The 15,153-nt window shown below is 43.4% G+C and overlaps 1 protein-coding gene across 3 annotated transcripts in view; it reads left to right on the top strand.

The window, feature by feature from the left end:
* Window positions 1-15,153, top strand: part of LOC125450806 (aminopeptidase N-like) — a 128,374-nt gene that overhangs the window by 76,001 nt on the left and 37,220 nt on the right. For 2 of the 3 annotated variants that reach the window (XM_059644683.1, XM_048527015.2), the window contains exons 13-14: window positions 5,740-5,795; window positions 10,851-10,998. In XM_059644683.1, coding sequence (XP_059500666.1) covers window positions 5,740-5,795; window positions 10,851-10,998 — 204 coding nt within the window. The remainder of the gene's footprint in view (window positions 1-5,739; window positions 5,796-10,850; window positions 10,999-15,153) is intronic. The other variant, XM_059644684.1, reaches the window with a different exon arrangement.

The following is a 15,153-nucleotide window of genomic DNA, read 5'->3' as shown; positions in this document are numbered from 1 at the left end:
AAAGATTCATGCAGCACAAAACAGACCCTTTGGTCAAATCAGCCCATGGTGAACATAATACCAAACTAAACTAGTCCCACGTGCCTGCTCCTGGGCCATATCCTTCCAAACCTTTCCTTTTCATGTATCTATCCAAATGTCTTTTGAACATTGTAAATGTGTCCACATCCATCACTTCCTCAGGAAGTTCATTCTACACCCGAATCTCCCTCTGTGAAAAAAAATTTGCCTCTTATGTCTTTTTTAAAATCTCTCTCCTCTCACTTTATAAAAGACTATTAAAATGAAATGAACAAAACATAAATATTAAATCATTAGAATAAGTGTCTGCATTCAAAGAGTTGGTCGTGGCACATGGATGGTTTCCTGTGGCCTGCAAATTTGATATCTTTATCATTTTGTCAGTATTTTCATTTTCAATCTTGAACAGTAAATTTTTTAAAGCAATTGCCCTGGCTAATTCAATGCTGTATCTAATCTAAAATACAAAATTCCTTCCTCACGCAATGAGCCAAACAGTGAAAAACAAAATAATCCTTTCCTTGAATTAATCATCATAAACTGTGTTTAATAGACACATGGGATATGGCACATAGTTATGCTGTGTAGGTCATTTCTGACTAAATAATTTTTGTTTTTTTTTGAGGAAGTCACAAAGATGGGAAATTGCCTGCGGATGTTATACATACAAACTTTTAGACAACAATTGAGAATGTTCTGCACAGGACATTCAAGATCATCACTAGCCAAGAACCAATTTGACTGGCTTGGATTAGATCTTGTGTGAATGTACAGGGTGACAATAGTAATTAAAGATTTGAATCATCATTTTTTTTATTCTTTACTTACCATGCATTGTTCTTCCCACCTGGAGCAGAGAATATGTATGCCCTAACTCATGACAACTCTGTACAATAAATATAAGTTCTTAATTTAATAATTTGTCAAACTTTGGATAAATTAGGTCATTGGTGAGAAAAACAGAAAATTTTAGTTAAATCAGCTCAAAAGTATTTGCAAGCCATCTGGTACCATAAAGAAATTCAGAGGAGCCAAATTAGCTACACCCTTACAGCTTGGGAATAAAATGGTAAATCATGGCTATAAAAGACAAATACAAATGCAAAGGAAAATATACATAACAATGTACTGAAATGAATGTATGCCATCTTTGCACAAGTTTAACACAGGCTCTGTTTCACACTTACATAAAATATGCGTATAATACATCCCACTGATTTGAAACTAAGCCAAACTAGATTTTCATTTTTTTTTTTCATGGGATATTGGCATTCCTACAAATACAAGTGAAATAACTCCACAGAGGCAGGTATCTCATCACCAAGTCAGCTTTTATTTACATATACACAGTACACAGACCATGGCAAGTTGTCTCAAAGCCGATACCTAGAGTGAAGAGAATCCTGTATATATCTATCAGCCAGGGGTCCCTGATTGGCCCCAGGTTCACCATCCCAATCAGGGAACTCATAGCCAATGAAATCCACCTGTCTGACCTCATTCCAATTACTACAACTAGCATGTGTTGTCCATCTCAAATTGCTCTTGAAATGAATGGCTTGATGGGGCATTTCAGATAAGGGTCATCCATGTTGTTGTGGTTGTGTAGATGTATGTAGACCAGACCAAGTAAGTATGGCTTATTTGCTTCATATAGCAGATTTTTAAAAAAATAACAAGTGAATTAATTGAACACAAATCTATCAACTGTCACGATGAGATTGAACCTGTGTCTTTTGGGCATTAGCCAAGGCCTCTGGATTATCTATGCTACCATTTTACACAGTGGACCACATGTGGCTACTTCTAAGATTAATTATTTTTGGCCTGAATTTTTGCTTCCAATGTTTTGGAAGTGCCAACCCAGTAGAAAGTGCTCCAGAATTTCCAATTTTCATTCCAGGGCAGCTGCATTTTATGGGAAACCCACCAGGCAATCGCTGGAACAATGCGGAGATTGCTAGGTGTGGAGGAAGGCTTCACAGGGTGCTTGCCTTAGTGCACTGGCAAATTGTTGAAGGAGTGAGAAAAAAAATAATTAAGCATAAAGCAACCCTTAAACTAAACCTTTCACAACCTATTACATCCTGCATTATTCCCAAATCTCAACCATTCAAACACATTACATATCAGGACTCCAACCTACCTCCTTGGCACTTTCCTCATGGCACCTCCGATGTTTACATCCGTCTCATATCTGTGACTTCCTGAAACACTTTGCTGTGCATTCACTGTAGAACTCAATTATCCTTTTGAAAACAGCCTTGAAGAGCCTCAATGTTATGTTGACTGAGCAGGCAAAGACAATTCCAATGTTAATGGCAAAAACACATTTAACTGTCATAATCCCTTCCAAAAAACAACCATCAGCATTCACTGTCCCAGTTCAAGGTGTATACAAACCACCTGCAGTTATCAGTCAAACTGTGAATTTACAGGAAACCTAGTGAATTGATGAAAGGTTGTGAAATCAGAGTTGCATAAATAATCCTGTAACATTTAGAATTATAGCAACAACTGATTTTTAAACACTTTTTTACAAACATTCAAAGGTCATTGAGTTTTAAATCCTGTGATGTCTTTAAGCTCTGTTGACAGTTCCTTTTGACACTTTTGAAAATTCTAATGAGCTTAAAAGTTTAATGAGCTGTTTTATTTTTAACTCCATCAAAGCACGTGGGCATATTGGCTAGGCTGTGATTTAATGCATTTCCCTTATTACCTTGCGAGGCAATAATGAACTGCCTTCTTGAACCATTGCGGTTCATATAGTGTGGATGCATGAATAGTGCTGTGAGGCAATGAGTTTTCATTTTGACATATCTACAACGAAGGAACAGCGTTATAGTTCCATGTCAGAATGATCTGTGCCTTAGATGAACATTGTTAGATGGTGGTATTCCAATATACCTGCTGCTACTGTCCTTCTAGATGGTAAAGGTTGCAGTTCTGGAAGATACAGCCAAAGGAATTTCAATGTGTTGCTGCCATTGTGCACCTCTGGTGGAGGGAGTGAATGTTGAGGGTGTTATCCAGTGTGCCAATTAAGGACTGCTTAGTTTTGGATTGTGTCAAGCATCTTGATCACCAGCACTTATAAATGAAGAGTGTTCCAACAGACTCCTGACTTTTGATAGTAGACAGACTTTGAAGAGTGTTACCAAGTTGCTGAGAGTAAATGTGAGGTTGAAGGCAGGAAGCTAAAACATGCAGCTCCTTTAAGAAACTTGTGCTTTGTATGTACTTAGAATTTTTTAAAAATATGCATGTCTGTGAGCAGCAGCTGAAGTTGCCAGTACAGAGATCTTCAAAAAGTGAAACAAGTCTATGAAAAAAAGCCTTACAGGTAGCAGGCAAAACAACAATCTTGTTTTAATGCTGTGATGAGTTTGAATTCAGACAATTAAAAGAATCACCTAGATAAACAAAGCCAATTGAATTTAAATGTGATGGTGTTGACAACCTGAAACCAATCATAAGAAATTGACTCATTACGGATATATAAGACGAGGCCATTTGGGAAACTGGGGACAGTTATCAGCTATAAGTGATAATGGGAACTGCAGATGCTGGAGAATCCAAGATAATAAAGTATGAAGCTGGATGAACACAGCAGGCCAAGCAGCATCTCAGGAGCACAAAAGCTTTTGTGCTCCTGAGACACAGTTATCAGCTACATGTTAGAGTTAGTACCATTCAGCTCCCAGAGAAAACACATCTAATTAATTAATTAATCCAGTAATCAATCAATCAAAGGAACCATGGTATTTTAGCTCAATGTTCACTTTGAAAAAAAACTATAGAGAAAACAGCCCTAGCAGCAGAATTAACAGAAGAAGGGTGTTTGTAAAGAGAGTGGAAATGACAGAAGATTCAGAATAGTCTATGTGAACTTGGAGAGATTAAGTTGCAATTTATTGCTTCTTATTAATTGGGTTTATTAGTGGGGCTTGTTTTTATTTAAATAGCAGTCAGTAGAATTTAGACCAGTTAGGAAGTAGTTAGTAGTTTTGGGGGGGGTTGTTGTTTTAATAGTAATTTTGTTAACTTGCTCATTGTTGGGCTAAATAAAGAAATTGTTTCTTGTTACTTGTGAAGTGGAGATCAGGGATATTTATTTCTTTTAAACACTCTTTTAACAGATTACAAGGGGAATGATGAGTTTCTCTGGGTGTTTAGGGAGTAATTATTACAGGGGAAACCCTACTCCTGTCATAACAAATTGGGTTTTAGTTTAATTATGTGTGGGATTTGGCCATTTCCTGTTATAATAAGAGTTACTAGGTAATTTACCCTCTGTAGAATTCCAGGCTCACACTTGGCCTTGTAGCTATGATATATAGGGCTGGTCCAGTTAAATTTCAGGTCAAGGCTAACCCTCAGAATATTGTTAATGAAACACTCAGTAATTCTGTTGGATATTTGCTGATGTTTGGAGATGGTAATTTCCTCGTACTGCTATGGCACAAAGGTTACTTGCTACAGAGCCCAAACTAAATGTTGTTCAGGTCATGTTGCATTTGGATGTGGACAATTTAAGTGTTTGGGGAGTTATAAATGTTGTTATATATTGTGTAATCATCAGTGAACACCCCTGTTTCCAACGTTACAATGGAGGGAAGACCATTGCTGAAGGAGCTGTTGCCAATTGAACCTAAGATACCACCATGGGGGACTGCTGTGGTTCTGTCCTTTGGTTGAGATGATTGACCTCCAACAACCAGAAGCATTTTAGTGCTAATTATGGCTTCAGCTGGCAGAAAGCTTGCCTCTAATTCCCATTGAATCCCCTTTTGTTTGCACTCATTGACGTCAAAGTTGGTCAAATGCAGTTTTAATGTCAAGGGCAGCTCCCCTTACTCACAAGTTTAGCTCTTTTGGTCATGTTTAGATTCATGAGATTAGGAACTGAGTGGGCCTGGTGCACCTGAACTGATCTCAGTAAGAAGGTTATTGTTGAGAAAGTGCCATTTGACAATTGTGGAATCACTTGAATCTGTTAATCTTTTTGCTGCTAATGCTGCTTGGCATGCAGATAATCCTGTGTTACAGCTTCACTGAATGACACCTCATTTCTAGATATGCCTGCTGCTGCACTTGGCATGTCCTTCGGTATTCATCATTGAGCCAAATTTGATCCCCTTGCTTGGAAGCAATTATGGATGGTGGACATACTAGACCATGAGATTAGATATTTTCTAATCCACCTTTTTAGGATGTTATGATACAAGTTCTGGAGCAAGTGAGACTTGAACTTGCTACAGAGCCCAAACTAAATGTTGTTCAGGTCATGTTGCATTTGGATGTGGCTATCTACCTAGAGGTAGGGGCACTGTCACTGCTCTATAAAATTCCACCAGGCCATGGTGTGACAGAATGTGGCCGAATATGATTCTGGTGCTGCAGCCACTGGCAAAAATGACTGGCAATGCATTCGGGATGGGACTTCGAGATGCAAGCTTCCACTGCCTTTTTCCAAACAGAGTCACTCTTTACTTTTAGAAAATTTTACGTCTTTGCCTCTGCTTTGACATTCACATTTTCTGTTGGAAAATGAGTTCAATTAATCTCAATGGAGAATAAATCATTATTAATTCTGAGTGCGAGCATGGTATTGCATGCAAACCCAAATTGTAAAAATTATTTGTCAGACACATTTGTTTTGAATCTGTTAATTATTTAATTACTACTTTTAAATTCTGAATTCCTCTTCCATAGGTTATCCCAAGTTCAAGCAGAATACAACTAATCAGTGATGCATTTGACCTAGAAACGTGAGTACTGCATCAAAATAGAAATATTAAAGAAAATTATTTATTAATTCCTTTTGTAAAAATGAGCACATGGTAATATTGTACATATTATTGAAGGTTTTTTCACAATACAAGTGAAGCATTATCAACTCCAGTTCAAGAGAGAAAATCTATCCTATCCACAGAAACAGAAATTGAGAATTGCTAGATGGCTTAGAACAACAAGAAAAACTGAATGTTAGTAGCTCAAGAATGTCATGTACTTTCTGATCCTTGACAATTATTCATGAGTTTTTTTTCTGTTCCTAACATGCTTGGAATGTCATGTTTTGATCACAGATGGAAGGAATGTTGACTGATATTGATAGAATGTAGCATTGACCTACTTAAAATGGCCTGGCATAAGTGTGAATTGTTAATATTTGCCAAAATAAAACTAAAGATGTGTTTCATTTACTTTTCATTTTATCATTGGATAACCTGAGCAGATTGGTTTTAATTTTAAGCCAGGTAAATTCAGTCCATGCTAGGGGTCTGGATGAGCAAGGAGATTGCATGTTGAGGCCCCAAATTCCAAGGCCTCATTTTAATATCCCGGCCCCAATGCTCACCACAATGGGAACACCAGATGCAATATACCACATTAGCAGATGTGCAGGTGAACCTCTGTTTGACGTGGAACGTCTTCTTGGGGCATGGGATGGAGGTGAGGGAGGAGGTGTGGGGGAAGGTGTAGCACTTCCTGTGGTTGCCGGGCATGGTTGGGCTGGAGAGGAGTGTGAAGTGGACCAGGGAGTCACGGAGAGAGTGGTCACTCATGAAAGCAGACAAAGGTGGGGATGGAAAAATGTCTTTGGGGTCGGATTACAGATGGCAGAAGAGTAGGAGGATGATGCGTTGGATCCTCTGCTTCTGCCATCTGCAATCCGACCCCACACCAAAGACATTTTTACTTCCGCACCCTTATCTGCTTTCCGTAGAGACCACTCTCTCCGTGGCTCGCTTGTCCACTCCACCACCAAACCCAACACTTTCCCCTGCAACCACAGAAAGTGCGATACCTGCCCCTTCACCCCCATCCTGGGCCCCAAGAAGACTTTCCACATCAAGCAGACGTTCATCATTCCATTGTGGCCTCCTCTACATCGAGGAAACTAAATGGAGGCTTGGGGACCGCTTTGCGGAACACCGACACGTGGTTTGCACTAAACAACTGCACCTCTCAGTCACAAACCATTCTAACTCCTCCCTCCCATTCCTTATACGACATGTCCATCCTGGGCCTCCTGCAGTGCCACCATGATGCTACCCGAAGGTTGCAGGAACAGCAACTCATATTCCACTTGGGAACACTGCAGCCCAATGTTATCAATGTGGACTTCACAAGCTCCCTTCCCCCGACCGCATCCCAAAACCAGCCCAGTTTGTCCCTGCCTCCCTAACCTGTCCTTCCAACCACCTATCCCCTCCTCCCACCTCAAGCACACCCCCCACCCCCCTATCTCCTACATACTAGCCTCATCCCGCCCCCTTGACCTGTCCGTCCTCCCCGGACTGACCTATCCCCTACCTAACTCCCCACCTACGCTCACCTTTACTGGCTCCATCCCTACCTCTTTGACCTGTCTGTTTCCCCTCCATCTATCTTCTCTATCTGTCTTCTTTCTGCCTCCCCCTCACTCCATACTTACTTCAGAACCCACTTCCCCTCACCCATTTCTGAAGAAGAGTTTAGACCCGAAATGTCAGTTTTCCTGCCCCTCTGATGTTGCTGGGCCTGCTGTGTTCATCGAGCTCCACACCTTGTTATTATCAAGGAGTTTTTTTTTCTCCTGTTTCCATCGCATCTGACCTTCACCCTCTGCTCCTCCTCAACACCACCCCGCACCCAATTCCCAACATGAGATATAACAAAAGCAGAAACTACTGTTAGATACAGATGTGCCTTCCTTCTCGTTATAAAGGCATTTTATAGGAGACAAAGACTATTATCCTGAAGTCTCTGCTAAACTTTCATAACTTTTCAGAGATGAACAGCATTGTGGCAAATGTCCAGGAAACTCAACTGGGAATGAAGGAAACATGTTACAAGTTAGGTGCAATGAACAGTGACAATTGTAGATGCTCTAATGTTTAAAGTAAGTGACTGAAAAGGAGCTTATTATAATTCACAAGTAAACACCAGCAAGACTTGAGAAACTTTTACAGATATCAAGGTGATCACAATATCTTGGAAGTAGTAGATAATGGAGTTAGAAAGGAATCTTCAATGATGCATGAAGGGGATTTTATTATAGCTTTGACGCAGATTCAAGAACATTTCAAATTCAGATAGGGTGGATAATATCCTAAATCGACTGAATGCAACAAATAATTACAATAATGTACAAAGACACTCCAAATAAACTTGAGATTCATAATGGTTTTAAACTGGCAACAGATCACCAAAAGGTATTTCCCCTTTCAGACAAATACCTTGAATAAGCAACTTGCCATATAAGAAAACATTCCACAAGTTTAGGTTTGTATCCATTGGAATTCAGAATAAGTGACATGATTGAAATAGATAAGATTCTGAGGGCTGTTGATGGGGTATGTGGTGCAGTGGCAGTATCCCTATGTTGGAGCTGGGAGGCCTGGGTTCAAGTCCCACCTGCTCCAGAGATTTATAATATCTCTGAACAGGTTGTTAAGAAAATATTCTTTTAGATGTTAAAAGTATTTACCACTATGGTAGAATCTCAAAATAGGTGTCACAGTTTAAAAATCTGTGGTTGCCAATTTGGAAGAGAAACGAGGCAAACAATTTTCAGAGCATCATGAGTATTTGGAACGCTCTCCCTAAGAAGTGATGGAAGGAAAGTCCTTGGATATTTTTAACACAGAAATAGACAGAATCTTGATAATCATGAGATGAAAGGTTATCAATAGTATGTAACCCCACATCTACAATCAGGTCAGTCATGATCTATTTGAATAGGGGAGCAGACCTGAGGGGCTGAATGGCCTATTCCTACTCTTGACTCTTGTGAATGCATGCCCAGAAATAAAGGGGTAGTTGAGTTCTACCAAACTAATATTGAATGTTTAAAATTATTAATGTGGCAGCTAACTCTGCAGCTGCAAGCTCTGGAAATACTCAATTTTCTTTCAGTAAAACAATAGAAAACTCAAACTACTGACATACTGTAGCTGAGGAATATCACAAAGTTTAAGGCTGGCCATTAAACTGAGCTAAATTATAAACAAGTGTTAAGGAATTCTAACCACTTAAAAGAAACTGCAAAGCTAAAAGCCTAACTATTATCAATTACACAGCATGATTGAGAAAGCAGAACTGATTGAGGAAAGCAAAGAAATGTTTCCACAAATCCTGTGGAGCTTCTTGAGAAATAATTGCAGAAAGGGAAGCTCTTCTAGTGGAAAAAGCTCTCTTCTACTAAAATATTCAATGCTTGAAGATATGTGTGAAATATTAGTTGACAAAAACAGTCAACAGCATCTGAAGAAGAAACTCTTGAGAGAGAACAGAGATCCAAGTATTCGTTTACTGAACATTACATTTGAAAAGCAAGCGTTTGTTAATTGAAGTAATCAACTTCAAAATGAATGTGATTTTTTTATGAAGGAGGGATTAATAAAGTATGAAGGGGAAATTAAAATATACATCTTCAACATTTAATCAGCCCAAAGTCTCAAATGAGATTGAGACTGGTAAGCAGGTGACCTACTCTGAATACCCTGCTATCGATCAGTCATCTGTAGACCAGAGTACAATACATGAAATTCACATATTTTCTCGTCCAAAGCTTTATACCATTGAACGTAATGCTGTACTCCTACTTTCTGAAGGATTTCCCAAGATGTTAAACACAGAAACAACCTTGGCCTAAAGTAATTGTGGAGGCGATGTCACTACCTATGAAGAGAAATTCCTACTCCTAGGGCTAGTAGGAATACTCTTTGTTCTTCTTTTTGTTAACCAGTTTCACAGCAGCAGTGATGATGTAGCTACAGACCTGCTCATGTGAGCAGAAGGAACTTCATTATTTTTCAGCTGATGTTTTAATATTTCCTAAGGGTAACAGTGTCACAATGATAATGTCATTGAACTAACAATCCAGAAGCTCAGGCCAATAGCCTAGGTCCATGAGTTTGAATCCCACCGTGGCAGATAGTGAAATTTGAATTCAACTTTTAAAAAAAACTCAAACAAAAAATGATCTAGTAGCAACTACGTAACCACTGCCAATTGTCCTAAGAGGACACTCATTAATCAGATTTTTAGGGAAAGAAATCTGTGGTCCTTATTTGATATGGCCTACTTGCAACTGTAGCCCCTTGGAGTAATTAGGTGTTGGTAATAAATGCTGGCCCATCTCCCATGAATTAATAAAATAGAGTCCAATGCAGAAGAAGACAAGAATACGAATTTCAGGTCATTGCCTTTCTCTTCAGGAGGTTATGATGGAGAGTTGGCTTTTGAATCAATCTCTCTTTGATTCGGCATCACTGCTGTTACATTCAGATCCTTGGATGTGTCACAGAACAAGAATCAATGTGTTCACCTTTCAAGGAAACCAAAAGGCAACATATGCATAAAGAAATGCAAGAACACCACTGGAGGTAATGCCTCAGCAGCTGGATGTAAATGTTCATACTCGTGTGAAAGGAATGAACTTCAGAGAGATGTGGTGTAAAAGTTGAACTACAGTTATTCTAAAAGCAGCTACTGGGCTTGTGTGTAAGAAATAATGCTATAAGAACATCAGATATCCCCTCTTACCACCTCCCGTAAATAGTTCTAGTTAATAAATGTTGTTGATGTTATTTTCGTGGATGAGGACTACCAGCAACTCCGACATGATCTTGTTGTTATTCCAGCAGAATTCAGTGTCTATCAGGTAGCTGGACTATATTGGCCACTGCTAGGGAATGTGTAATAACCCCTAGCAGTCAAATAAGTGATGAGGAAGAGCCTCAACAAAACCCCTAAAATTAAAATTTATTTTTATTCAGAAATGTTACTGAAATCATTTTGATCAAAATTTATTCTGTTTTTGTTCTGCATAACAGGACTGGAAATATTGACATCCGAACTGCTCTGAGTATAACTACTTATCTTGCTAAGGAACAGGATAATAATGTATGGACTGTAGCCTTTATTTACTTAAGCAGGCTTGAAATAGTAACAAAGACCACCTATACATTTGGGCTTTACAAGGTACTAATCATTCTTGTATCCTATTTTTACAACCCACAATATAATGTTTTAATTAAGTGGCATGTTTGTAGTTGTGCTCCCAGAACAATCCTTTAATTCTGCTGGGGATGATTTTAGTTTCTGTCTAATGACAGTGAAAGCTTGGAGGGGTGTTTACAGGGCAGCTGGGTAATGCACTGCCACCAAAACTTCACATGTCTGCGCTGGGTTCAAACAACTGTTCAGCGTAAGATGCACAGCAATCCTAATAAAAAAAAAAGGTGATCATGACTGATTTGCAATGTCTTGTTGAAATATGGACCCTCAGAAAAATGAACACCCAAAAAGGTGAATGTTTTGAATTTTTTTTGCCTTGGAGAAGGATGGAGTGAGTCAGAGAAGATGATAAGAGCAATTAAAAATTCTCAGTTATGGGGAGGAAAGGTCATTTATGAATGTGTTTGAAATTGGTAAAAGCATAGATTGGCCATCCAAGATGTGGAAACTTCTGGTTGTGAGTTTGCTCGCTGAGCTGGAAGGTTAGTTTTCAGACGTTTCGTCACCTTGTACTTTATTTGGAAAAAATATACTTCATTCATAAGATATACAAAAAATAAAACATTTATACACCTACCCAGTCATGCAAGCCGCTCCGGGTTACCCAGGGGGTACGTACACCAACTAAAGGAAAAAAACAAACAAAGAAGAAAAAAAACAAAGCAAAGAAAATACCCCGGCAGTCGTCTCCCCGCACGGTCCCTGTTGCCCCCTGACCAGTTGGGGAAGGCGCCAGCTGGGCCCAGTTACCAGGAAGGGCCCTTTTTTCTATTCTGGACGAGGGGTTTCATACTGTGGTCTTTCCCCACCGCGCCTTGGTGGCGGCTGCCCCAAGCTTTAGCGCATCCCTCAGCACATAGTCCTGGACCTTGGAGTGTGCCAGTCTGCAACACTCGGTCGGGGTCAGTTCTTTCAGCTGGCAGAGCAGCAAGTTGCGGGCAGACCAAAGAGCGTCTTTCACCGCATTGACGGTCCTCCAGGCACAGTTGATGTTGGTCTCGGTGTGCGTCCCAGGAAACAGCCCGTACAGCACGGAGTCCCGTGTCACGGAGCTCCGTGTCACGGAGCTGCTCAGGACGAACCTCGACAAATACCACTGCATCCCCCTCCAGACCTCCTGCGCATAGGCACACTCCAGAAGGAGGTGATCGACAGTCTCGTTCCCCCCCCCCCCCCCCCCCCCGCAGCCACCTCGAGGGCAGCGTGCGGTGGCGCAGAGATTCCAGGCATGCATAAAGGATCTCACTGGCAGAGCCCCTCTCACCGCCAGCCAAGCAATGTCCTTGTGCTTGTTTGAAAGTTCTGGCGATGAGGCATTCTGCCAAACGACTTTGGCAGTCTGCGTGGGGAACCACACGACGGGATCCACCCTCTCCTTTTCCCGAAGGGTCCTGAGGATGTTACGTGCTGACCACTGCCTGACGGCCTTGTGGTCAAAGGTGTTTCCTTTCAAAAATTTCTCCACGAAGGACAGGTGGTACAGAACGGTCCAACTACTCGGAGCATTCCGCGGCAACGAGGCCAGGCCCATCCTTCGCAACACCGGGGACAGGTAGAACCTCAGTAAGCAGTGGCACTTGGTGTATGCGTACTGAGGATCTACGCACAGCTTGATGCAGCCGCACACAAAGGTAGCCATCAGGGCGAGAGTGGGGTTCGGTACGCCCTTTTCCCCCATTTTCCAGGTCTTTTTCCTGCGGACCCAGTCCATCCTCGACCCCCAAATGAAGTGGAAGATGGCCCAGGTGACTGCAGCAGCGCAGGTCCAGGGAATAGGCCAGGCCTGCGCCACATACAACAGTACCGAAAGCCCCTCGCACCTGACAACCAGGTTCTTACCCGTGATGGAGAGGGACCGGAGCGTCCACCTGCCCAGCTTCTGCTTCAGTTTGGTGATACGCTCCTCCCAAGTCTTAGTGCAAGCCCCAGCTCCACCAAACCAAACACACAGCACCTTCAGGTAGTCTGTCCTGATGGTGAAGGGGATGAAGGAGCGGTCGTCCCGAAGAACATGACGTCGCTCTTACCCCTATTGACTTTGGCACCCGAGGCCAGTTCAAACTGGCCGCAGATGTCCAACAGTCTACTCACCGACCGACAATCGGTGCAGAAGACGGCGACATCATCCATGTACAGGGAGGTCTTGACCTGAAGGCCTCCGCTGCCTGGGATAGTCACGCCCTTCAGGCTCTCATCCTTCCTGATGGATGCGGCGAAGGGCTCCACACAGCACACGAACAAGGCAGGAGAGAGCGGGCAGCCCTGCCTGACTCCAGATCTGACGGGAAAACCGTCCGATTCCCACCCGTTGATCGAGACTGCACTAACGATGTTGGTGTAGAGCAGTCAGATCCAATTGCGGATGCCCTCCCCGAACCCCAATTTGGAGAGGACGTCCCTCATGTAAGCATGAGAGACCCTGTCGAAGGCCTTCTCCTGGTCCAGACTGACGAGGCAGGTGTCCACCCGCCTGTCCTGTACGTAGGCGATCGTATCCCTGATGAGTGCGAGGCTCTCAGCGATCTTCCTGCCCGGCACAGCACAGGTTTGGTCAGGGTGAATCACCGACTCCAGGACAGACCTGACCCGGTTGGCTATGATCTTGGCCAGGATTTTGTAGTCCACGTTCAATAGTGAAATTGGACACCAATTCTTAATTTCTTCCCTCTCCCTCTTCCTCTTGTAAGTGAGGGTGATGATGCCCTTCCTCGTGGACTTGCACATTTCCCCTGCCCGAAGTGCTCGACCGGTAAGCCGTTGCTCCCGGGAGTCCTGGTCCTCTCCAAGGACTTGAGGGCTCTGGTCAGCTCGTCCAGGGATGTCGGCCGGTCCAGCCACTCCCTCGTGCCATCGTCTAAGACCTCCGTGATAGACGACAGGAACGACGCGGAGGCCGTGCTGTCCGTGGACTTTGTGTCATACAATCCGGCATAGAAGGATCTGCTGATCCTCAAAATGTCAGACCGAGATGACGTCACCGAGCCATCATCCTCCTTCAGCCGGCTAAGCACAGAGCTCTCTTTGTGCACCTTCTGAAAGAGGAAACGCAAGCACGTCTCGTTCTGCACGACAGAGCGGACCCTGGACCGGAAGATTATCCTGGAGGCCTCCGCGGCAAAGAGCGAGGCTTGCTGGCCCCTCACCTCACGGAGGTCCTCCGTGACATTGACCCCCATCAACTGCAGAAGGAGCAGGTTCTGCACCCTTTTCTGGAGTCACGACAGCTTTCCCCGCCTCTGTCTCTCTCGCCTTCCGAACACCCTTGAGGACAAAGAACGTCCTGATGTTCTCCTTCACCGTCTCCCACAAGTAGCCCGGAGACTCAAAGAGGGGTTTCATGGTTCTCCAACCGGCATACTCCCTCTTAAAGTCCTTGACGTTCTCTGGGGTCAACAGAGTCGTGCTGAGCTTCCACGTCCCCTTGCCGGCCGGCTGGTCGTCCTGTAAGTGACAGTTGGCCAGCAGGAGGCAGTGGTCAGAAGAACACCAGCACGATGCCGGTGGACCTGACCGAGAACGCCTGTGACACAAACAGGAAGTCTATCCTTGAGCGAATAGACCCATCTGGCCGCGACCAGGTGTACCTCCGCTGCACTCCGTCTGCAGGGGCACTGAAGACGTCGAGCAGCTTGGCATCCTTCACCGTGCCCATCAGGAATCTGGACGTGACGTCCAGTTGAGTCCCCCCACCCGCTGTCCCCACGCCGGATCTTCCATCTGCATCGATGATGCAGTTGAAGTCTCCGCCTAGGATGACCGGCCTGGACGTAGCCAACAGGGGTGGAAGTCGCTGCAGGATGGCCAACCGCTCACTCCGTACCACTGGGGCGTACACGTTGATCAGCCTCAGGGGAGCGTTCCTGTAGGTGACGTCAGCCACTAGGAGGCGCCCCCCCCCCCCCCACCACCTCCTGAACTTCAGAGATGGTGAAGTTGCTCCCCCGCAGCAGAATAGCCAGGCCCGAGGAGTGACAGTCGTTACCCCCCCGACCAGATCGAAGGCCCACAGGTCCAGGCGCCGGACCATTTCCCGTACCTGCTGAGGTGTGGTATCCCGCACTCCTGCAGAAACAGGAGGTTCGCCTTGATGGTGGTCAGGTAGGCCAACGTGGACACATA

The sequence above is a fragment of the Stegostoma tigrinum genome, chromosome 3, assembly GCF_030684315.1.
Source record: "Stegostoma tigrinum isolate sSteTig4 chromosome 3, sSteTig4.hap1, whole genome shotgun sequence".
Lineage (NCBI taxonomy): Eukaryota > Metazoa > Chordata > Chondrichthyes > Orectolobiformes > Stegostomatidae > Stegostoma > Stegostoma tigrinum.
This window is presented reverse-complemented; position numbering and strand designations above follow the sequence as displayed.